This window comes from Ctenopharyngodon idella, chromosome 19 (genome assembly GCF_019924925.1).
Source record: "Ctenopharyngodon idella isolate HZGC_01 chromosome 19, HZGC01, whole genome shotgun sequence".
Lineage (NCBI taxonomy): Eukaryota > Metazoa > Chordata > Actinopteri > Cypriniformes > Xenocyprididae > Ctenopharyngodon > Ctenopharyngodon idella.
This window is the reverse complement of record NC_067238.1, coordinates 15,922,898-15,946,966: the sequence shown is the minus strand read 5'-3', so window position 1 is coordinate 15,946,966 and position 24,069 is coordinate 15,922,898. Positions and strand designations below refer to the sequence as shown.

Here is a 24,069-nt window from a genome sequence, read left to right as displayed (position 1 = left end):
AAAAGTTGAAAAGACTTTTTTTAAAGTTACCACTTTACCTGCCACAGTAAATCATGAGACAAGTGCCGGCACCGGGGCTGGAGACAACTGTGTTCTTGCCATAGTACCTGTTAAGATAAAGTCCAAAAAGAGTGATAAGTGTGTGGAAGTGTATGCCTTTATGGACCCAGGCAGCTCTGTCACCTTTTGTACTGAGGCACTAGCAAGACGGTTAAATGTCCAGGGTAGAAAGATTGACATGATGCTAAGCACCATGAACTCAAGGAAATGAGTGGAAAGTTATATACTCACCAACTTGGAAGAGAGTGGATTGAAAAAGAACAACTTTGTTGAACTTTACAAAGTGTTTAGACTAATGTAAATGGAAAACATTCCACAACAACATGATGTTGTCAAATGGCCATACCTCAGTGAAGTAAAGTTGCTTCACATTGATGCTGGAGTGGAGATACTGCATTACATATGCAGTAAAAACTGCCCTTGGATGGATTTTGAACAGACCTCTTAGAGAACCTGTTGAAGAACCTGTTGTGCATGGAAATGCACAAAAAAAAAAAAAAAAACGTTACAGTCAACAGAATCTCCATTGAGAGTATGGAACAGATGTTGATACAAAAGTACAACCATGATTTTTTTCTGTAAGAAATTGGGATGGCAAAGCTGAATTGTCGCAGATGGATCACCAGTTTTTGGAGTTTTATCTAATTCAGTGCAGTTCCCTTTCGAGGGAACTCGCACTGCGTCGGTAACGTCACTTTGAGGAACGCCCCTCAGCGTAGCGCATCTGAAGCATGAATGAAACTGTTTCTCTCTCAATGTATGTCCCCAGAGACCAGAATCAGGGAGCAGACATCCTGTCGAGGCAGGGACTGAGGCCCAAAAAAATTAAGCCTTCACCCCGAGGTGGTGAAATCGATATGGGAGAGATTTGGCCCAGTGGAAGTGGACTTGTTTGCGTCTCGAGAGACATCTCACTGCCCACTGTGGTTTTCTCTGATGCATCCAGCCCCACTAGAGATTTATGCCATGGTACAGACGTGGCCGAAGCAATGCTTTTCCCCCCATTGCTCTGCTCCCGGGAGATCTCGAGAGAGTCCAGAGAGAAGGGGGCGATTTGTTGTTAGTAGCCCCATTCTGGCCGGCCCGAGTATGGTTTGCGGATATCATAACACTCCTGGCAGGTCCCTCTGAGGAAGGACCTGTTGTCTTAGGTGGGAGGCACAATATTTCACCCTCGGCCAGAGCTGTAGAAACTGTGGGTTTGGCCCCTGAGGGGGCCCAGTACCTAGAGGCTGGCCTGTTGGTTGAAGTAGTTGAAACCATACTCAGTTCCAGAGCTCCGTCCATGAGGAGATTGTATGGCCTAAACCGGAATGTGTTTTCTACTTGGCGTAGAGAGCGTGGTTTGGAACCAGATAACTGCCCGGTGGCTTCAGTGCTGGAGTTCCTCCAAAATCATTTCTCTGCTGGTCTTACCCCATCCACACTTAAGGTGTATGTGGCTGCCATTGCGGCTTTCTACGCTGCTATAAGTGATTTGCCTCTGGGGAGGCACCAGCTGGACGTTTCCTCCATGGTGCTTGGAGGATGAGACCTGCGACTCGAACCACAGTCCCAACCTAGGATCTGGCAGTGGTGCTCGAAGGGTTGTTGCTTCCCCCCTTCGAACCTCTTGAGTCAGCAACAGCTAAGAGCCTGATGCTTAAGATGGCTTTTCTTATCGCTCTTACTTGTCTTAAGAGAGTGGGAGATCTCCGTCCCTTTGCCACACCTCCTCATGTCTGGGAGCGACTTGCTTCGTCGCAAAAGTTAACTCTGTTGTGTGCCGGCATCCCTTTGTAGTTTCCGTGTATGCCGTCACGTTGTGTCATGACGCAGCAATCAGGATCGGGGTGTACCATCCCCAGAAGAAGAAACTGAGAGTGGTGTTTGACTGTGCTGCCAGTTTTCAAGGAATGTCTTTGAATAGTGAGCTCCTACAGGTTCTAGACATGACAAATTCACTCATTGGAGTGCTCACTCGCTTTAGACAAGAGTTAGTTGCCATGATTGAAGCTATGTACTACTTATGTACTACTTTTATGTAGACAACTGTTTAAAGTCTGTTTTAAGCCATGCTCAAGCAGTTGCCTTGTACAGTGATCTCACAAAACTTTGTGCGAGGATTTCATCTTAAAAAATTGCAGAAGAGACTTGGATTTTAGCAAAGATGCACTTCCTGTAGAGAGAGCATTAGGGGTGTTATGTGTGTCAATTCAGATGTGTTCAAATTCAAGATCAGTTTGAAAGAAAAACCTGTAACCAAAAGAGGAATCCTGTCAGTCACAAACTCCATCTCTGACCCATTGGGCGTTCTCGAACCTGTCATCTTGTCATCAAAGATTCTAATGCAGGAGTTGTACAAAGAAAAACTTGCATGGGATGATGACATTCCAGAACAGCATGCAGAAAAGCGGATTGCCTGGTTACATGGACTAAATCAATTGGCTGACTTCAGTGTGCCAAGGTGTGTAAAACCAGTTGACTTTGTAGTTTCAACTTCCACGCAACCACATCACTTCTCAGATGCTAGCAAGTGGGATAGGAAGTTGTCTCATACCTCAGATTGTTAAACGCTGATGGACTCGCACATTGTGCCTTCATGTAGGGGAAGTCTCGCATGGCGCCATTGAAGCATTCCTTGGTTCTCAAAGAACCAGAGAGCAAGTGGCCTGAGACAAATCATGACCTATCAACAAAAGTGGATGACAGTGAGGTTAGACACTCAGTCTCAGTAAATCTTGTGTTTGCAATGGATGGCACAGATGCTGTGAACAAATTGATCAATTATTACTCCAATTGGTACAAATTAAAGAGAGCTGTGGCATGGATCCTTTGTTTCAAGGACATGGTTATACAGCGCAGCAATCAAAAATAGAGAAAAGTTCAGAGTTGTGAAACAAAATCTACAGCAGAAAACTGCAGTAAAAAGCTCTAACAATGCAAGACTTAATGAGGGCTGAAAATGAGATCATCAAGTTAACTCAAAGTCAAAGATTCAAAGAAGAAATGTCCATGTTGCAAAAAGGTAATCCATCTGTTAAAAAGAACAATTGCTTTCTAAAATGGATCCACTACTTCCGGATGGATTGCTGAAAGTTGGAGGTCGTCTTGGTAGATCTGCAATGCCTGAGCATGTAAATCATCCCATCATTATACCCAAAGACTCACATGTCACAACGTTAATCTTGAGACATTCATGAGAGAATTGGACATTGTGGAAGGAACTATATGCTTTCAAAATTGCGACAAAAATTCTGGCTTCCTTCTGCAAACTCCATTGTGAGGAAGTTTCTCTCCAGATGTGTGACATGTAGAAAGATCAGAGCAAAGGCTGTAGAGCAGATGATGACAGAGCTGCCACACAACAGAATAATACCAGATCAACCACCCTTCACCAATGTCGGGGTAGACTACTTTGGACCATTTGAAGTCAGGCAAAGTAGAAGTAATGTTAAAAGATATGGATAATTGTTTACCTGCCTGACAACAAGAGCTGTGCATATTTAAGTTGCACATACACTGGACACAGACTCATGTTTAAATGCCATCCCACGCTTTGTGTGCAGGAGGGGTCAGGTGTCAATCATGAGAAGTGACAACGGTACTAGTTTCATAGCTACTGATGTTAAACTGCACAAAATCATTCAACAGTGGAACCAATCAAAAATTGAAAGCACTCTCATGCAAAAAGGAATACAGTGGATGTTCAACCCACCCTCTGGATTTCATTTCGGTGGAGTGTGGGAAAGACAGATAAGGTCCGTTAGAAAAATCCGTTAGAAAGATCTGTGCTGAAAGAACAAACACTTACTGATGAGAGCTTGCATACATTCCTGTGCGAAGTGGAAGCAATAATAAACGACAGACCACATACTGTTACAGATGATCCCACAGATCTGGAACCCTTGACACCTAATCGCCTGTTATTAATGAAAAGGCAACCAGCCTTACCTCCTGGACTTTTCAAAAAAGAAAACATAAATGCATGTCGCAAGTGGAAACAAATATAGTATCTTGCAGACCTATTCTGGAAGCGATGGATGCTTAAATATTTACCTTTGCTCCAGGAGCGTCAAAAATGGACTCAAGTAAGAAAAAACTTTTCAGTTGGAGATGTTATCCTGATAATAGATGACTCTTCCCCAAGAAATTCATGGTTCTTTGGAAGAATAATGAATGTTTTTCCTGGTAAAAAAAAGACTGGTAAGATGTGTGTTGGTTAAAACCAAGACTAATACTTTGGAAAGGCCTGTTGACAAGTTGTGCCTTATCTGTGAAATGGACTTAGCTACTCCTCAAATAATAAGGATTGTTTCTCTGCCATACAAGCAATATGGACATTTCAGAAAATAGATAATGGACACTTAAGGTTTCTAAAGTGATGCATAATGTAAATATTATATCAGAATGGCTCCATTGTTTTTGTTGAAAGGGTAATTGTCAGTCTGCCTGCCTGTCAATTAAGGGCCAGGTGTGATGATCAGTGGAGTTGAGTTTTTACCTCCATCATTATGGCCTGGGCTAAAAAATGGATAAAGTTTCTCAGTGAAAGACTGACCAGTGAAAGAGTAGATATGAGAGCTGGACTCCACATCATAAAAGGAGACCAGACCCTTCTCATAATCCACAAACACAGCGACCCGCTGCGGCTGCACTCTCAGACACAGAGAGACAGCAGGATCATCACAGGCTTTATATTCATTCTCATTCCTCAGAATCACAGTCCAGTATCCATTACTTGGACACAGCGTGTTCACTTCCTTTCTGTTAATAGATTTTCTGGCCACTCCTAAATCCCATTTAGTCTTTCCCTTTCCCTTCACCTTCACATCAAAATAAAATCTTCCTGAGGAGAATCTCTCCTTTCCCAGGACATATAAACATGTATCAAATCTCTCTGGTTTGTCTGGGAGTTTCTGTCTAATGTCTCCACATGTCACTTGTTTTCCATCATCAGACAGGATGAGATATGGATGAGCTGTATCAGGATCCAGAGTCACATCCACTGAGAAAACAGAGAATATGAATCACATCTTTTAATCATACTGTAAGTCAGTAATTAAGCTGTGAGTATATGAATGTAATCTAGTGTAGTTCAGACACACACTGTACCTGCATACTGCTGCATCCTCTTCAGCACTGTAAGACACATGACAATAAAACATCATCAAATCTTTAAGATGTTTATTTGTGGAATTATAAACAGGCTTTAAAGGGATAGTTCACCCAAAAATGAAAATTTGATGTTTACCCCCAGGGCATCCAAGATGTAGGTGAATTTGTTTCTTCAGTAGAACACAAATGATGATTTTTAACTCCAACTCCAATCGTTTCATGTCTTAGGACATCAATTTGTCGTCACGAGCCGCAGGGTTTAATTTGGATTTGTCTGTGCATGTTTTTTTGACTCTTATAGATGGAGTTCCCATTGACATGCATTATACGACTGACAGACCACAACAGTTGGAGTTAAAAATCATCATTTGTGTTCTTGGATGCCCTGGGGGTAAGCAGATAAACATCAAATTTTCATTTTTGGGTGAACTATCCCTTTAAGGTTATATTTAAAGTATTGTGTACAACAAGGGTGTCCAACCCTGCTCCTGGAGAGGTACCGTCCTGCAGACTTAAGTTCCAACCCTGCTCCAACACACCTGTCTGTAATTATCAAGCAACCCTGAACACCTGGTTCAGATGTGTTTGATTGGGGTTGGAGCTTAAATCTTCAGGATGGTAGCTCTCCAGGTGCAGGGTTGAACACCCCTGGTGTACAACATCATGTTTCTGATCAATGTGTGTCTTTTTTTAGCACTGTTAAGCTGTTGGAGCTTCAGGCCTGATATTTCACACACATCCCTCTTCTCATGAAGATCGAATCTGCCTCTCAAACCCAGTCATTTGCACATAACTGTTTATGGACACTCTTAGGAAATGTATTCACCAAATATATTGATGAAACAACCAAAAGGACAAACAATCTCAGAGTTAAAGTGTCAGTTCACCCCAAAATAAAATTTCTGTCATTAATTACTCACCCTCATGTCGTGCCAAACCCGTAAGACTTTCATTCATCTTCGGAACACAAATGAAGATCTTTTAGACAACAGAATGCTGTCAGATTTCCTTCCATTGACTGCCTTTGTAACTGAAACTTTGACGCTTCAATAACTTCATAAAGAGACCGGAAAACTAATGCATATGAATTGAGCGGTTTAGTCCAAATGTTCTGAAGAGAATAGATGGCTTGTTATGATGAACAGATTTAATTTAGGCTTTTACTTGCATGTAAACATTGATCAGCGAACATAAGCGGAAACTCAACCTAACCTGAATAACGCACAAGAACAAACCTCTTCCGGAAGCTCAAACGTGCTGTGTAACCAATGAGGTTCATTCTCATGTGTTATGCAGCACGTTTGAGCTTTTTTGTGTTCCAAAGATGAACAAAAGTCTTACGGGTGTGGAATGATATGAGGGTGAGTAATTAATGACAGAATTTTCATTTTGGGGTGAACTAACCCTTTAACTGAATATTAATATTTCTTTTTACAGTTTCCCCTCCTCTATACAGTTCCCTTTCGAAAGGGAACTCAACACTGCGTTTACCGCATATGGGGAACGTCATTCGTGAACCGGTGTCTGAGAGCAAAGTATCATATCTCTCCAATCTGCCTCTCTGGCCGCCTCTCAGCCACCTTTGGTAGAGTAGCTTCTCCTCTGGTTTTAGCTAGAGTATGTTTGAGTTAGCACTCTTTACTTCAGATCTATGTCTGTGTCTGCCTCCTGGGCCGCCTAACATTGTTTCCTGGTTGAGCTTTGCTTTACTTGAGTTTCCTCTTCTCTGGTTGAGTTCAGAGGGTTAGTTAAGCCCCAGGCAGATCTATGCTTCGTGCGGCCCTATAGGCCCACAGCTTAGCCGGCCTAGGCTAGAACTAGGGTTTAGGTGATTTTTAAAGCATTCACTCTTTATTGCTACTATCCCCTGTCAGGTTGTATAGTTCCTAGTTCTGGCCTCCTCTTATTTAAGTTGTCAGGCCAAATGCCCATTACCCTTTTGGTGTAGGTGCTAGTTAGATAGTAGCTAAGGTAGCAGGCTGTCACTAGCCTCCCTGGTGCTGTTGTCTCAGGTGGTAGGCCCTTATCTTTGTTTAGACAAGTGTATGCTATTTTGCTTAGGCCCCACTTTTCTAGAACTTCATTCATACTGAATTTGTCTTTCCCCTTGAATTAGCATTCAAGCTTGAGGTTACGGTGTTAGCTTGGTTAGCTCCCGTTCTCTAGGGTTCAGTACAGATGTGTTATTTCTGTTTGGTGAAAGCATCCATTCTTTTCAGGATGGTATGTATGAATAGCAAAGCATTGTGTTTGCTTTGGGTTCTAGTTTTGCCCTACACATGTGTGAGCTTAACTCCTTGCTGCCACAGGTTAGCACCTGTTCTTATGAGTAGTAGGCCTGTTTCTAGCCTCCGTTAGAGCATGGTGACTATTTGTACTCCCCTTGCTTTTAGGATTATTGGTTTTTACTGAGTACATGACCTGATGGATTGCATAGCTCAGGTTGAGTGGTAGGGAACCTCACTTTCAGTTTGGTTCTTTTTAGCTCCCTTTAGAGTTAATCTCTGCCACAACAGCTTATTGTGTCTGTGGAGTTGAAGGCTTGGGTGAATCTGAGCCTCCTTCTAGCACGATAGCTTGTGATTTCACAAGTGTTGCTGGTAGATGTTCATGAGTTTTGCTCACCTAATTTAGCACTGCCACAGGTTTATGCCCGTATCTGTCCGAAGTAGTAGGCCACTTCAGGGCTTCTTCAGACCATGGTAGCATATGTTGTTGTGCTCCCCTTTCTGTTAGGGTTTAGTGTGTTTGAGTGCATTGCCTGTTGGAATGTGTAGACTTAAGCTCAGGTTGAGTTAAGCTAGTTAACCGCAATTGTTTGTTGGGTTTTAGAGCTGGTTCCCTTTGAGCTTGGTCACCTGTGAAACCACTAGCTGACGCCATGTGTCTTTTGGAGTCGCAGGCCCCTCTTGGGCCTCCTTCAATTAACATGTTGGCACAGTTCTGTGTTGGTTTTGCTATCACTGCCACTGGCTACGCCCGTGTCTGCTATAGTAGGCCTCTCTCAGAGCATGCTGGCGGAGTGTGTACTCCTCTTGCTTTAAGAGTGTAAGGTGTTTTACTGAGACATGGCCTGTTGGTTTGTGTTGGTTTTATTAGCTCTAGTCAAACTAAATAGTTACCTCACTAAGTAAGTCTGGTTCTATTATGGCTCCTAGAACTTTTAGTTGCCACTAGCTGGCGCCACGTGTCTGTGAGTTGTAGGCCCTCTGGGCCTCCTTTGAGGGCACGTTGGCGTGTGTCTTTGTACTCCTCTTGCTTAAAGAGTAAAATGTGTTTTACTGAGTACATTGCTGAGTGGCCATTGGCTCAGGTTGAGTTTATCAAGTTGACCTCACTTTGGTTCGGTTTTCTTGTGTTTGCTCCCTTGAGCTTGAAACACTGCCATGAGCTGACGCTACGTGTCTGCCTGAAGTCATAGGCCCGCTTTGGGCCTCCTACAGAACATGATGGCGTATGTTGTACTCCTCTTGCGTTAAGAGAAAAAGGTGCTTTTACTGAGTACACTGCTTGTCGGATTGTGTTAGGTGGACTGTTATGTGGGCACTCTACAGTCTTATCTGCTGGTTTAACTCGGTTTCATTCTGTACGAGTTACATGTTTGTGGGTTCTTGCTTACAGCAAGCTAGCTGTTCGAGGTGTGTAGCCTTAACAGGCCACCCTTGAAGCTTTTCCACCCCCACATCTGGGTGTTGAAACTTAAGCAGATTAAACTTGTAGCTTCACATGTTGGCCTTTAGCAAGGCTGCTGTGTTATTTATATTTTTCTACAAAACTGTAGAACTGTTGTCATGTTGTAGGCCCCCTCTTGGGCCTCCATGATTTTGTGACTACAGTACGGTCTATCTGTTAGGTTGAGCTCTGTACTCCCCTCTTTTGAGGGTTGTCCTGCTTAGTACTTATCTACCTAAGCTGGTCAGTGGTTAAAGGCCTCTCCGGGGCCTCCCTATTGAGGATCAGCCCCCAGGCTGGTAATGTACTCCCCTTGTTGGGTTCCTTTTAGAGTGCACAGCCTCCTCAGTGCTAATAATCAGGCGCTGAGTAGATCCTAGGATTGAGCAGAGTTTACTCCTCTCATTTGTAGGGTTAAGAGCACTTAGCTGAGTCCTGCTCTCCTGGATGCCCGTCTCTACGCTCTGGTCTGAGTTGCTTACTGCCCCTTTGCAGTCACTCTTACTGGATATCTTCTCTGAAGAATGCGTTTGTTGAGGTTCTGTGTTCAGACAGGTTGCTGGCCAAAACTAGGTTGCTATCGGACCGGATCGGCCTCCCTGGTGGCATTTGGGGTGACTGTGTTCCCCTTCTAGTGACTAACTGGGGTTCCTTCCGGCCCCCTGGCTACATTCTCTTAGAGGGACCCTCTTTCCTCGGAAGGTTCGGTCCCAGAAGCCTTGGAGCGGCCTTGGTAGGCCTTCTGCGGAAGACCTCTTTGAGGCTTATAGCTTGGGCTGTTGGCTGTAGGGAATGCTGTCACTGACAGCCTTTGTTTGACCCGAGGGGGAGTTGCTCTGGCGTTTCTTTTGAAACTGCTAGTTGACGTTTGTCTAGCCATCTTCTTGGCATGCACTCCGCTCAAGCATGGCGGCGTGGGTATATTGTTCCCCATATGCGGTAAACGCAGTGTTGAGTTCCCTTTCGAAAGGGAATGTCTCAGGTTACATATGTAACCATGGTTCCCTGAGAAAAGGGAACGAGACGCTGCCTTCCTTGCCATGCTTCGGGGCTGCTTGCCGAACAGTCCCTTCAGACGATAAGATAATGACTGCTTCACTGGTGGCTCCTTTATACTTCCGGGCCGCATTTTGATGACATCATTGGCTGTCGCCGGCCAATAGGATTGGAGAGATTTGATACTTTGCTTTGCTTTGCTTTCCCCTCCTTTCTCAGGTTAAATACGTAACTTGAGACGTTTTATATGTTTTCTGAAATTAGAGCTGAATATGGCCAGCTCTCTTCAAAAAGAACTGTGAGCTGATGATAATAATGTGACCATCGAGTTTGGGTCACAAAAATATTAAATTATTTGTATATATTTTATTTTTTATCTACACGTCTATTTCTACTTATGCATGCACATAAGTTTTTTTTTAATTACTTTAATGTATTTTAATGAGTTTGTATTGAACAGTTGAGCTGCATTTTCTAAATTCTGTGTGGCAGTTGAGAGAGTAGAGTTACCATGACAACTGCAGTGCATCCTCAGACATCACAGAAGAGCGCTTGAGTAACTACGACTAATTCTCATCTCTCTCTCATTTATTAAGTTTTTGTCTGCTTACAGAGCTGTAACACACATGATCACATACTTCCCTTATTTCAGCTTGAGCCAGACTTATTCTTCATTACTTTTTACTATATAATTCTTTTTACTTTAGAAAAACAGGGCAGGCATCTTTTGAGTTCAGCTAGGAGTGATAATTGGGGGGAGGGAGTTTACTGACACAAATTTCACGATTCAATTTCGATCTTGATTTAATATCGATTCATTTTGGATATATACATCAATATACAGTATCTCACAGAAGTGAGTACACCCTTCACATTTTTGTAAATATTTTATTATATCTTTTCATGTGACAACACTGAAGAAATGACACTTTGCTACAATGTAAAGTAGTGAGTGTACAGCTTGTATAACAGTGTAAATGTGCTGTCCCCTCAAAATAACTCAGCACACAGCCATTAATGTCTAAACTGCTGGCCACAAAAGTGAGTACACCCCTAAGTGAAAATGTCCAAATTGGGCCCAATTAGACATTTTCTCTCCCCGGTGTCATGCGACTCGTTAGTGTTACAAGATCTCAGGTGTGAATGGGGAGCAGGTGTGTTAAATTTGGTGTTATCGCTCTCACTCTCTCATACTGGTCACTGGAAGTTCAACATGGCACCTCATGGCAAAGAACTCTCTGAGGATCTGAAATAACGAATTGTTGCTCTACATAAAGGTGCCGTAGGCTATAAAAAGATTGCCAAGACCCTGAAACTGAGCTGCAGCACGGTGGCCAAGACCATACAGCGGTTTAACAGGACAGGTTCCACTCAGAACAGGCCTCGCCATGGTCGACCAAAGAAGTTGAGTGCATGTGCTCAGCGTCATATCCAGAGGTTGGGAAATAGACGTATAAGTGCTGCCAGCATTGCTGCAGAGGTTGAAGGGGTGGGGGGTCAGCCTGCTCAGACCATACGCCGCATACTGCATCAAATTGGTCTGCAGACTAAGGACATGGATTACTGGAACTATTTCCTGTGGTCTGATGAGACCAAGATAAACTTATTTGGTTCAGATGGTGTCAAGCGTGTGTGGCGGCAACCAGGTGAGGAGTATAAAGACAAGTGTGTCTTACCTACAGTCAAGCATGGTGGTGGGAGTGTCATGGTCTGGGGCTGCATGAGTACTGGTACTGGGGAGCTACAGTTCATTGAGGGAACCATGAATGCCAACAGAGCATGATCGAGTGGCAACCTGTGAAGCTCTGGTGAACTCCATGCCCAAGAGGGTTAAGGCAGTGCTGGAAAATAATGGTGGCCACACAAAATATTGACACATTGGGCCCAATTTGGACATTTTCACTTAGGGGTGTACTCACTTTTGCGACCAGCGGTTTAGACATTAATGGCTGTGTGTTGAGTTATTTTGAGGGGACAGCAAATTTACACTGTTATACAAGCTGTACACTCACTACTTTACATTGTAGCAAAGTGTCATTTCTTCAGTGTTGTCACATGAAAAGATATAATAAAATATTTACAAAAATGTGAGGGGTGTACTCACTTATGTGAGATATTGTATATTACATGTTAATTTTTCTCAAGGGGAAAAAAAACATTCTAACTAATGTTGTGAATTATACAGGGAACCCTGTCAGCTATACATTAAAGATTAATTAACAACTGATTTGTATACAATTGCATTTCAGGATAAAATAATAAAGTTATAATGAAAACAGGGGGTTACATAGGTAACTGAGGTTCTATGAATAAAGTCAACACGCCACCATATGGGTTAGCCTCGCATATAACAAATTAATGCGCTGCACCTGCACGCAATCATCTTCTATAAATACAGGTGCAATGCTGCCGTCACATTCTCTTATTTTGGCACCACGTGACTATGCTGGGTGGCGTGTGGACCTTATTCATAGAACCTCGGTTACCTATGTAACCCCCCATTCTATTTCATCCCAGTCAACACGCCACCATATGGGTCAACAGTGTACCAAATAAGGTCAGGAGGGGAATGTAGTGGGGCCGTAACCAGGAGACAGACATGAATTAACTTGATTCTTTATTAAACATTCTGATATTGTGATATGCCAACATGAACACCAGTCCCTGGAACTAAACATTAAACCAAGCCACCAATGGCCTGTTGCACAAAGCCGGTTTCAGTTTCTACCCAGGTAAGTTCAAGATTAGTTTGAGCAAACTCTGGTTTTTCGGGTTTATTAAAGTGGATTGGTTCTTAGCGGGGTTTGTTGCTATGGTAACTGACGCTACACGGCTAACCTGCTCCGGAGCGGGTTTTATTCTGGGTTAGAGATCGCAAACCCAAACTCGACCAATCAGCTGCAAGTAAAGTGACATGTATTTGATGCAATAAAGCCACTCCTCCTGTATCTCTCGCTCTAAATTAAATCAGTTTATAGTGAAAACATTTTAGAGACAAAATTTCTCAACATTTGCTGTTAATTATTCATTATATATATTAAATAAATTAAAATTATGAATAATTCATGACATATTCATATAATTAGGCCGATTATATTAATTAACAATATTAAACTTTGCTTTTAAATGAAAATAAATATAATACATGCATAATATATAAAGCTTTTAATCAGATTAAGCTTACATTTATTCTTTTAAGCTCTTTGTGAAACTATATTAATTATTTGGTCTATTTGTTTGATTCACATGCATTGATATAGTCAGATATTTTCTTTCAGCTGCCTTCTCAAACTTTCACTGCATCAGTGTTTATTCCTGATTTGTAAATGCATTTTATTTCATATTTTTCATAACGATCTCTTAATCTTCGGAAGCAACATGAATTGCGCGGCTCTCTCACGAGAAGTGAATCAAACTGACGTTCTCCTTGTTCCGTGTGATTGGCTGTTTCATGTGCCGCCGTTCTCATGTGCCGCCGTCATTGTACCTGTATTTATAGAGGATGATTGCGTGCAGGTGCAGTGCATTAATTTGATATATGATCTCCTGACAGCTCGCATTCTAGTGAAACTAACCCATATGGTGCTGTGTTGACTGGGATGAAACAGAACTTTTAATTGTATTAGTGTAATAATATAATTAATATGTAATATAGTGCTTTTTTGCTCCTCTCTGAAGTTCATTTCCTTGCTGTAGTTTATGGACATTAAATGGCTGTTCTGAGGTAAATGTTACGTGACATTATATCATTGAACAATTACATAATACGTGATACATTTTAGTAAGTTGTACTGTATCTTTCACCCTCTGATGTTCATTTATGTTTATTTTGTACTGTAACTAATAGTAAAGAGAGGATCGGTTCACGTGCCACTTGAACTGAGGCTACAACAATGTCACGTTATTTTAAAGGATTAGTTCACTTCTGAATTAAAATTTCCTGATAATTTACTCACCCCCATGTCATCCAAGATGTACATGTCTTTCTTTCTTCAGTCGAAAAGAAATTAAGGTTTTTGAGGAAAACATTCAAGGATTTTTCTCCATATAGTGGACTTCACTGGGGTACAATGGGTGGAAGGTTTCAGTGCAGCTTCAAAGAGCTCTACATGATCCCAGACGAGGAATAAGGGTCTTATCTAGCGAAACAATCGGTCATTTTCTAAAAAAAAAAAAAAAAAAAATGTATATACTTTTTAACCACAAATGCTCGTCTTGCACTGCTCTGCGATGCGCCACACATGACGTAATCACGTTAGAAAGGTCACGCATGACGTAGGTGAAAGTACAGATCCAGTGTCTACAAAACGTATGTGCAAAACTAATGCTGGGTACACACTAAAAGATTTTTGAAAACTTATAGGATTTTCAAAATGTGAGAGACCACAAACATGAGGACAAAATTCTAGATTTTAACCGTTTTCCTTCTGTAGTGTTTGGTGTGTCTTGATATGACAAAGACAGCACACCACACAAGAACAGATTTTCAACCAGAGTCCCGACTGTGAACACGTTATATCTCACAAAATCTCTCGAGACTTCAGAATAAACATGACGTACGATAGGCAGGAAGAAATTGCTTTGATAGTGTTTGGAATGATTTTGGTATGTTTTACTGGACACGTTGTATAAACACTCGTGCTGTTGCTACCAGGGCCGCATTAAGACTATAAGGGGCCCCTGGGCTTTACCTCTTGGGGGGGCCCTTCATCCACCAAAACCAGGAGCACCTGCAGGATTTTAGCACAGAACTTCGGTGGGAAGTTGGTGGGAACCATCTAATGCTGTACAAATGGACTGATCGACTGCCTCTTTTTTGCTCACTTAGAAAATCTAATGCACATAACTGCACTCTGATGTGCTTGTGTAGATGCTTCGTGAATTTTTTTTACGTTTTTTACGAATATTTTTGTGTAGATTATCTTTGTGAAGTTATCTCTAAGTGGCTTTGTCCCGAAATGTGCGTATTGTTTTCAGAGAAACGTGATTAACGAAAAACGAGGCTCATTTTCTTTCCAGTCACGTGAATGCTTCACTTTGCGTGTTGGAATGTTTAAACCCAGACCACTATATGGAATTTAAACATTTTAAATATATAAGCCTGTAGACTATATTAGGCTACATTATCATATGTTCTGTCATATAAACAGTATAAAAACAGTAAAATAACAACACAATTTACTTGCCTCAAACAACTCAGAGGATATTATTAGTATTATTATAATTATTGTTTTGTTGATCCATTTAATTTATTGCCACACTTTAATATGTTATTTATTTTGTCAGAAAACTAAACACATTTAGCGTCGTCAGGCTTTTATAATGGATAAAACAACAAAGCTGCGCACTCAGGTTTATGGCTGCTGTAAATTTTACCCGCCACAAGATGGCGCTGTTTTTGACACTGGTCGGAAAAGTCTAAAATAAAATACACATTTTCGTTATTTTATGCCGCTTCAGATTTGGTTTCTGTGCTGCTTTTTCAGTTTAAAGATGCCCATTGAACGTTTTGCATGTTTGGTTTAAATTTAACGGTTTTGGGCTGCTGTTTTGATCTGAAAGCGACACGTCCGGTGTGCGATAGCCTACAGTGAGTTTTTTGCTGCTAGACGCTGCACACCCGCACATGTATTCAAAGCAAAGCGATGTTAAAGGGACAGTCAACCCATAATAAAATGCGTTTATATTTTTTTCCCGGCATCACCGAGGCCCTCCCTCAGCCCGGAGCCCTGGGCATAAGCCCAGGTAAGCCCGTGCATTAATGCGGCCCAGGTTGCCACAAATCGACAAGCTGATCCTCCATCTCTGCTGTCCAAATCCATTTAAATTTGTGCTGCGCCATGACTGCGTTTGTTATGCTTCTGTCTTCTGTCAGCTCGCTTTCTGATTGGATATTGTTTCGTTTCACATCATAATCGCCAGAGCGTGCACGTGTTTGTCCTCTGGGTTCCCCCCCACACATCAGGATTTGATGTTGAATATTTTCGAGTCACTCTTAACACTTCACACCACAGGAAAATCTGATAAGATAATCTGTAGAACCATCAAGATAATCAGGACATTACCTAGGATTGTTGGAAGTTGAGAATCGGCCCAAAATCAGCCCAATTATCTTGTGGTGTGTACCCAGCATAAGTCAAATGCACTTTACAAAAAAAGGTAAAACAACGATGTTGGACGATTTTGAAGTTGGATGAGAAAGTTGGAGTTTTTCGCCCTACCACAGTACTTCCGCCTATGTCACATGTGACCTTTCTAATGTACCCCACTGAAGTCCACTATATAGAAAAAAATCCTGGAATGTTTTCCTTAAAAACCTTTTTTTTTTCAACTAAAAAAGACATGAAGATCTTGGATGACATGGGGGTGAGTAAACTATCAGGGAACTTTAATTCTGAAGTGAACTAATCTTTTAAGAGCACCAAAACGGTGCTTATTGTTTGAAATTCATAATAAAACTTGAAAAATTTAATAATAAATAATAAATTCATAATAAAACTTCAAAATTTGTAAGCTAAGACTTTGTCTTAAATACTGTCATGGCCACCAGTTCAGTCACTGCATCTGCACTGGATTTCACAACATCCTCCTTGGTTCTCACCTGCACACACTTAATCTCTTTCACTCTTTCAAAATTCTTAATCACCTGGGTTCCGATCATTACCAGCTGTAACCCATCACCTCAGTACCAGTTAAAAGGACTTGCCACACACACATTGTCTGGTCTCGTTATTGACTCGGACTGTCTCTGTTTAAATTATATCTTATTCCTCTCCTTGTTCCTGTTCCCAAGTCTTCAGCTCCTCATTGGCATTCTATGAAAGAAAAAAAGTAAAATTATTCAGTACTTCTCAGTCACTGTGAAAAGTGTGTGTGTGTGTGTGTGTGTGTGTGTGGGGCTACTCACCATTGTTTCTCTCATCATTACCTCCGCTCAGCTGTCTGCCATTATATTTCATTGATAATCTCAGTTTTGTTTAATAAAGACTTTGAATTATTTTGGAATTTAACGGTCTGTCCAGTGTGTGTGTTCCGTGACAATCCTGTCAAGCATTTTTTACAGAAATTTGGAAGTAACAATAAGGCCATTTGTTTTTGGAGTGTCCTTTTACTCAGTCTTTCTGGAGTAATATTAATGCCTTGATTTTCCAAAATGTGTTTTGTTTCTTTAAATCTTAGACACATTCTTTTTGGGTTTTATGACTAATATTTAATCAAAGGATGTTTTTGTATAAACTTCCTTTTATTTATTGGCAAGTTCTATATCCATAAATGTAAATATACAAAAAGTAAACCCCTCTTTAACATCTTTGAACGAGTATTGAATCTGTATTTAAATACAATCTCAATGTCTGTTAATTAGAAAGCTATAAAAACTTCTAGAATTTGTGTCATGTTTAATATTCTTTCATAACATGCTTTTATTAATTTTTGTATAACTAATTTTGCAATTTAGTATTTTTGAATATGGTACCATGTAATGTAACATTTTGTTAAGGCTAGCTACAATAATATGATGTTTGGACCTTTAACTCTTCTATTATGTATATTATTTATTAGCTTTTTAAGTTTTTCTTTCTTTTTATGTATTTTTTATTTTCATTCATACAATGGGTCCACTAATAATTGTGTAAATTAGGCCCATTCGTACTTATAAATATGCACAGGTGAACTTATCACAAAATTTTCGTCTCGCATCTCAAGCTATGCAGCTTTACTCACTCTTTGTAATGTCTTGTTTTCATGTTCATGTTTCATGTACATGTTTATGATTTCATGTCTTTTATTTTGTAGTTTGGCGCTTGTTGCTTGTTTGTGTCATGCTTCCCTTGCTCCTCATGTTCTCCTTTAGTCTATGTGTCATGTTCTCATTGGTTGTTTATGGTCATGTGGTTTTCAGTTCTGTTCTGTCATTGGTTCCGTTGTTCCTTGTGTCACTTGCTCATTGGTTGCTATAGTCATGTGTTCACTTAGTTCTTGTATTTAAGCCATTGTCTTCCCCATGTTACGGGTCGTGTATTGTTAACGTAACCTTGCTGTTGGTGAGTGTTCAGGTCAAGCGGTTGCGTTTGTTTGTTTGTTTGTTTGTTTGTTTGTTTGTTTGTTCACTTTACTTCAATAAACTGCACTTGGGTTCATCAAGCTCGCCTTCAGTCTGGACTAATTGTTACACTCTTTTACTGTATTCTGATCAAATAAACTGTAAAAATGAAATGACTATGAATATTTACTAAAATATCTGTTTTTACCTGGAGTGTGTGAATTTTATTGACAAATCAAACTGATGTCCCTGATTTATGGTTGTGAACCTGACATGTAAGAATCACACTCAAAAATGTTACACATGGTGAGGTAATCATGTAGGGTTAATATTGGACACAATAAAACAGAAACAATTAATCAATTAAAAGTACAAAAAAAAGTCTTTATTCAGATGCTGATGTAAATCAAGCTGCTACAACAAGTGATTCTCATCCTTTGAGTAAGAGAACATATATTTTAGATGTTTTAAACATTAATTACATGAAGCATTACTTTCAGTGTGATGGTGTGATGATCAGTGGATTTGAGTTTTTACCTCCATCATTAAAGCATGGGCTAAAGTATGGATAGAGTTTCCCAGAGAAAGACTGACCAGTGAAAGAGTAGATATGAGAGCTGGACTCCACATCATAAAAGGAGACCAGACCCTCCTCATAATCCACAAACACACCGACCCGCTGCGGCTTCACTCTCAGAGACAGAGAGACAGCAGGATCAGCACAGGCCAAATATTCATTCTCATTCCTCAGCCGCACAGTCCAGAATCCATTACTGGGTCTTGCTGGGATGTTTCCATTCCTGTTAATGGATTCTCTTGCCACTCCTAAACACCAGTCAGTCTTTCCCTTCACCTGCACCTTAAAATAAAATCTTCCTGAGGAGAATCCCTCCTTTCCCAGGACATCTACACAGATTTTAAATCTCTCTGGTTTGTCTGGGAGTTTCTGTCTAATGTCTCCATGTCTCACTTGTTTCCCATCATCAGACAGGATGAGTTTAGGATGAGCTGTATCAGGATCCAGAGTCACATCCACTGAGAAAACAGAGAATATGAATCACAACTTAATACAGACATTTTGTGATGATGTTTTTAATATTTAATCAGTGTTTAATCATCCTGTAGGTTAGTGATGAAGCTGCGAGTATATGAATGTAATCTAGTGTAGTTCAGACACACACTGTACCTTCATACTGCTGCATCCTCTTCAGATCTGTAGAGACACATGACATTAAAACATCATCAGATCTTTGAGATGTTTTATGTGTGGAATTATAGACAAGCTTTAAGGATTTCTTTAAAGCTCACTGAAGTGCCTTGGAACATGCAGCATTATTCAATGTTTTGATTGCAATTTCAACTGAAACAGGAAGACAGGATGGGATATATCGAACAACTCCTCCCCTTTTTAAAATAGCCAATACAGATTTGTTTATATCACAGCTTGGCCAGAGCCATTGAGCTTGGTAAAACCTCAGTTTCCTTATAATTTCTAACAGTTTCTCCTCCTAATCTCCTCCATATCGTTCCCTAAACCCTATATAGTGCATTATGTGCCATTCACCATGTAGAAAATAGTAAATGTGTGAACAAGTGACCGATTTCAGCCGCAGCTTCAATGTCTATTTATAATGTAGGGGGCGGGAAGCTTTAGATTCTAGACAGCATTTGATTGGACAGAAGATCTGATGAGAAGCTGAAGTCTGCGGTGATGTCATGAAAATCCATGATCTGATTTGGTAAGTAAGAGAGACTGTAGCTGAAAACTTATTTCATGTTTATCCTTAGACAACACAGAAGAGCGCTTGCGTAACCATTAACTCTTGTGTCTCTCTCATTTATTAAGTTTTTAATGATTATGTCCTGTTTTTAATATATGTATCTGTACGGTGTATTTGATATTGTCATACCAGTTTGTGTGAGTTTCTCCTGTAGAGTGTCCTTCAGTTGAGTCAGAGCTCTCCTCAGAGTCTCCAGACTCTCATCAGTCTTCACACTGATCTCAGACCAGTTCCTGGTGTTTCTAGAGCTGCACAGGGATAAGTAAATCTACAGCAGGAGAGAGGATAAATCCTTCAGCATGGGGAGTGTTATGGTGTCATATACTGCATTATCATTGATCAGAGAGATGTTGACTGACCTGTAGGAGGTGGAGGTGATCTTCAGTGTGTGAGAGCTGCTCCAGCTCAGTGTTTCTCATCTTTAGCTCAGTGATCTCCTGCTCCAGCTCTTCAATGAGCTCTTCCTCCTGTTTCTCTGCTGCTTTCTGCTGCTCCTCCATCATCTCCAGCAGTTCAGTCTGACATCTCTCAATGGAGCGGATGAGATCAGTGAAGAGCTCGACACGGGCTGCTTTCTCCTTCTCTGTGCTTCTCTGCTCAACCAGGACAATCAACTAATTATTAGCGGTGTTTATTAAGACAAGAATCAGTGTTAATGCTCATACTTTAGTGTTATTAGAGGATTTTCAAAATAACTTAAATTGCACCGACTGCACTGAATGATTCCTCAAATCATGTGTCTTGTTGAGGAGAGATGTGCTATTACTTTAAGTGATCAAAGTAAAAAAGAATAAAAAGCATGTAATCAAGATTGTAATAGTGGTTTTATACAAATACATTTAAAATTCAGTAACTTGCGTTCACAATATTGACAGTTACTTTGTCTATTTTCGCTTTTAGACCCAGATCTTTCTAAAACTTTTAAACATCCCCCCTTGATGTCATTTCGTAGAGCAAAGAATTTGAAGAACTCTTTAGTTCTGTATGTAAAAGTCTTTCCAAGCATCTACCATTTGTAATTCCTCCGGCTAATTATAAATGTGGAAACTGTAACTCAATTCCAATGTTTCTCACATCCTAGAACAGATAAAAATATATTTATAAAAAATGTCATCACATGTAATTCATGTCAATTATGTTATATGCTGTCCATGTTGTATGTTGGTGAAACAGCAAGAGATCTGAGAACCTGCATTTGTGAACATGTAGTGCCATAAGACATGGGGATGTCAGTAATCTTGTAGCACAGTGTTTTAAAGAGCATTCACATTCTATTTGTGAGCTTTTTTATTTTGGCATTAAACAAGTTTATTCAGTAGGTCAGGGAAGCAGGGCTTCACATTAACTTTTTTGCTCACCAGCCACTGTGGCTAGTGGTTTTTTCAAAAGTTACTAGCCACTCAGCATTTTCACTGGCCACAATTTTGCTGTATATTTTATATGATTAAAGTTGACTTTGGCATGCTAAATTACTTGATTTTGAGTCATTTTACTTGATTTAAAACCCTTTCCAACTTTCAAATGCAGATTGACCACCCAAATCAAGACTACTGTATTTGCTGTCACAAAGCTCTATGTCTATGTCACACAACACACAAATAAAAAGAAAAAAATCAAATTTGCAAACATAACCATGCACATGCAAAGAATACACTTTTCATTCATACACACGCACACACATTCATTTATTTTTTTAATTTTAGATTTTTATTGTATTGATTGCAATTATTTTTTTTTTGTTGCAAATAAAATTCCAGTAGTCTATAACTACTGTAGTTTTAACTTATTTTAATATAAATTCAGTTAAATCATCAAACATTTGTATGACTTGCCAGTGACTTGTTTGACTCAAGCTACTACTTGACTTGAATTGCTTGACATAAAACAGTGACTTGACTTGACTTGCTTGATTCTCACAAAAATTGACTTGGACTTGCTTGAGACTTGAAGGTTAAGACTTAAGACTTAGCCTACTTGTGACCTGCACATGTGTGACGTACTCCCACCTCTGGTGAATCCGTATGACGCAGTCCTCCGGTCCGAAATCTTTTTTTTTTTTTTAAGTTTTATAATGCGTGTACCTCCAAAAGTTGGACACTTAGAACACTGAAACCAGTGTCCTCTTGGCCTGCTTGATTTGTGAATGTTTTTTACAGCAAAGCTCTTGTCTGTAAACCCTTTGGTAAGTCCGCTAGTCAGTGTTTCTCATTCATTTTAACCTTGTTAAAATGAGTTACCTGCCTGTTTTGTCATTAAATACCATTATTCATATTCTCCTTCGTCCTCGTGCCTTTCACTACACACCGTTACGTTACACATCTGATATTATTTGCACGTCTACGACAGTGCACTGTGGGTTTATAGCCAAAACAAATCTGAATATCAAACCGCAAACTCGAAGAGTCACTGTAAAATACCCACCACTAAAACACAAACAGACTGTCTGGAACAAATGCAGACCGGCGGAGTGATACAAACAGTGAAAAGTACCCTGAACTAACTGATGTAATAAATATTTTATAAAACTGAATTACATACCTTTCTTACTTCTGATGAGTGTTTGACATCTTGAATCTTCTTGATTCTGTCCTGGATCATCTGCTGCACGTCTTTCTGTGTCTTCATCAGTTGAGTCTATAGACAGAGAACAATACAGACACATTTATCATAAAAGAAATTTACTGTCCCTAACCTTTTTTTTAATTTTTGCCTCAGCACAGATTTAATAAGTAAAAAAAAATCCCACAGCCTACCACTATATAAAAAATATAACAAAATTGCACAAACATGCATTGCTTCAAATGTCATATTAAAATAGATATTACAGCTTATTAAAAGTAGTACTCACATTTAATGTGAAACTTGAGCGTAAGTCAAGGAACACAATAAGATCATAGTATGATATTATTGGTGACTATAAAACATTGGTAACCTGAGAGGAGGGAACGAGACACTGCGTCATCGATAGATGCCTGTTAAAAAGGCCAATATATTCATAAAAAATAATAATAATATAATAAAAATAATAATAATAATAATATAAAAATAATAATATAATAACTAATTTTTTAACTCATTTTTTTTAATGCCGCTATGGGGTATCATCTCCTTCCTCAAATACTGAAGCCTAATGATATCTCACGCAAAACAGCGCTGGATGCCATTGCCTCAGAATCTTAAACTGAAGCAGAGCGCAGCTGACAAAGACTCTGAGCTATGTACCACAGCAGCATACACAGTGTCTCGTTCCCTTCTCTCAGGGAACCGTGGTTACGCTAAGTAACCAGAGACGTTCCCTTTTGAGGTGGTCTCTCAAGACTATATATGAGCCATTTAAAATCAGTTTTAATAGTAACTTTTACCTTCTTCTCTTCACTCTCCTCTTCTAAAGAAACAGTGTTGTGGTTCTTGTGCTCTGTTACAGCACACATCGGACACACACATGTCTGTTCATCTCTACAGAACAGCTCCAGAGGTCTCTCATGTTTCTGACATATATAGTCCTCCAGATTCCTCACAGGATTGATCAGTTTGTGTTTCTTTAAACCTGCCACTCTCAAATGAGGCTCCAGGTGAGTTTCACAGTAAGAGCTCTGACACACCAGACACGACTTCAGGGCTTTCAGCTTTCTTTCCTCACAGACGTCACACAGAACTTCAGGTTTTTTCAGAACTTCAGGTTTTTTCTCAGGACTTTTCTTTTTATAGTGATCTACAACTTCTCGGAGTGTGGTATTAATCTTGAGATCAGGTCTGATCTTGAATGTTTCTTTACAATATGGACAGTTGCAGGTCTGGCTGTTGTCCCAGCACTTATTCAGACAGGTCTTGCAGAAGTTGTTTCCACATGGAGTGGTGACTGGATCAGTGAACACGTCCAGACATATCGAGCACTGAAGCTCCTCAGTCAGTGGACCGCTGGAGGATGACATCCCTGGACAGAGAAATGAAGAACGTAAATCACCTACACTAGTGTTAAGTGAAAATCTTGTTGAGAGAATGTCCAGAATGTGCAGAACTTAAATCTAGAAAACAGGTGGCTACTTTGAAGAAGATAAAATACAAGAGATCTGATTGGGTTATTGACTCACATGGAGGAACATCCACACTCCCTGTCCTTTCTCGTATTTTCAGTGATGCTGGGGAATATTCTGCCATTGCTCTTCCTCTATTGATGCCTTTTTAAGGAAAAACAAAACAATCTGAACTAGGAACTGCTTTTTGTATTAAAGGACATTTAACTACAGATAACCTTTCCCCTCAAAATTAACAGATATATTGTATATCTTGGTGTAGTTTTAATCTCCTTAATATACAGTGTTATGCGAAAGTTTGGGAACCCCTTGCAGAATCTGTGAAAAATTTTAACAAAACAAGAGAAATTGTACAAAATGTATGATATTTTTTATTTAGCACTGTCCT

The 24,069-nt window shown here is 40.1% G+C and overlaps 2 protein-coding genes and 1 long non-coding RNA gene across 8 annotated transcripts in view; 1 reads left to right on the top strand and 2 right to left on the bottom strand.

Annotated features, from left to right (window-relative positions):
• Positions 1 to 24,069, bottom strand: part of LOC127501613 (E3 ubiquitin-protein ligase TRIM21-like) — a 63,514-nt gene that overhangs the window by 20,534 nt on the left and 18,911 nt on the right. For 3 of the 6 annotated variants that reach the window (XM_051873701.1, XM_051873700.1, XM_051873699.1), the window contains exon 2: positions 23,739 to 23,825. The exons of 1 other annotated variant lie outside the window; for it this stretch is intronic. In XM_051873701.1, coding sequence (XP_051729661.1) covers positions 23,739 to 23,805 — 67 coding nt within the window. In that variant the 5' untranslated portion in view covers positions 23,806 to 23,825. Of the gene's footprint in view, positions 1 to 18,225; positions 18,902 to 19,052; positions 19,080 to 19,776; positions 19,916 to 20,006; positions 20,241 to 22,185; positions 22,282 to 23,009; positions 23,582 to 23,738; positions 23,826 to 24,069 lie in introns of those variants that run through there. 2 more of the 6 variants (XM_051873703.1, XM_051873697.1) reach the window with 2 other exon arrangements.
• The window catches only part of LOC127501642 (uncharacterized), a 69,646-nt gene that overhangs the window by 34,260 nt on the left and 11,317 nt on the right, over positions 1 to 24,069 (top strand). The window contains exon 2 of the long non-coding RNA XR_007926659.1: positions 23,327 to 23,472. This is a non-coding gene — a long non-coding RNA (uncharacterized LOC127501642). The remainder of the gene's footprint in view (positions 1 to 23,326; positions 23,473 to 24,069) is intronic.
• LOC127501637 (zinc-binding protein A33-like) overlaps positions 1 to 24,069 on the bottom strand; it is a 39,250-nt gene that overhangs the window by 8,284 nt on the left and 6,897 nt on the right.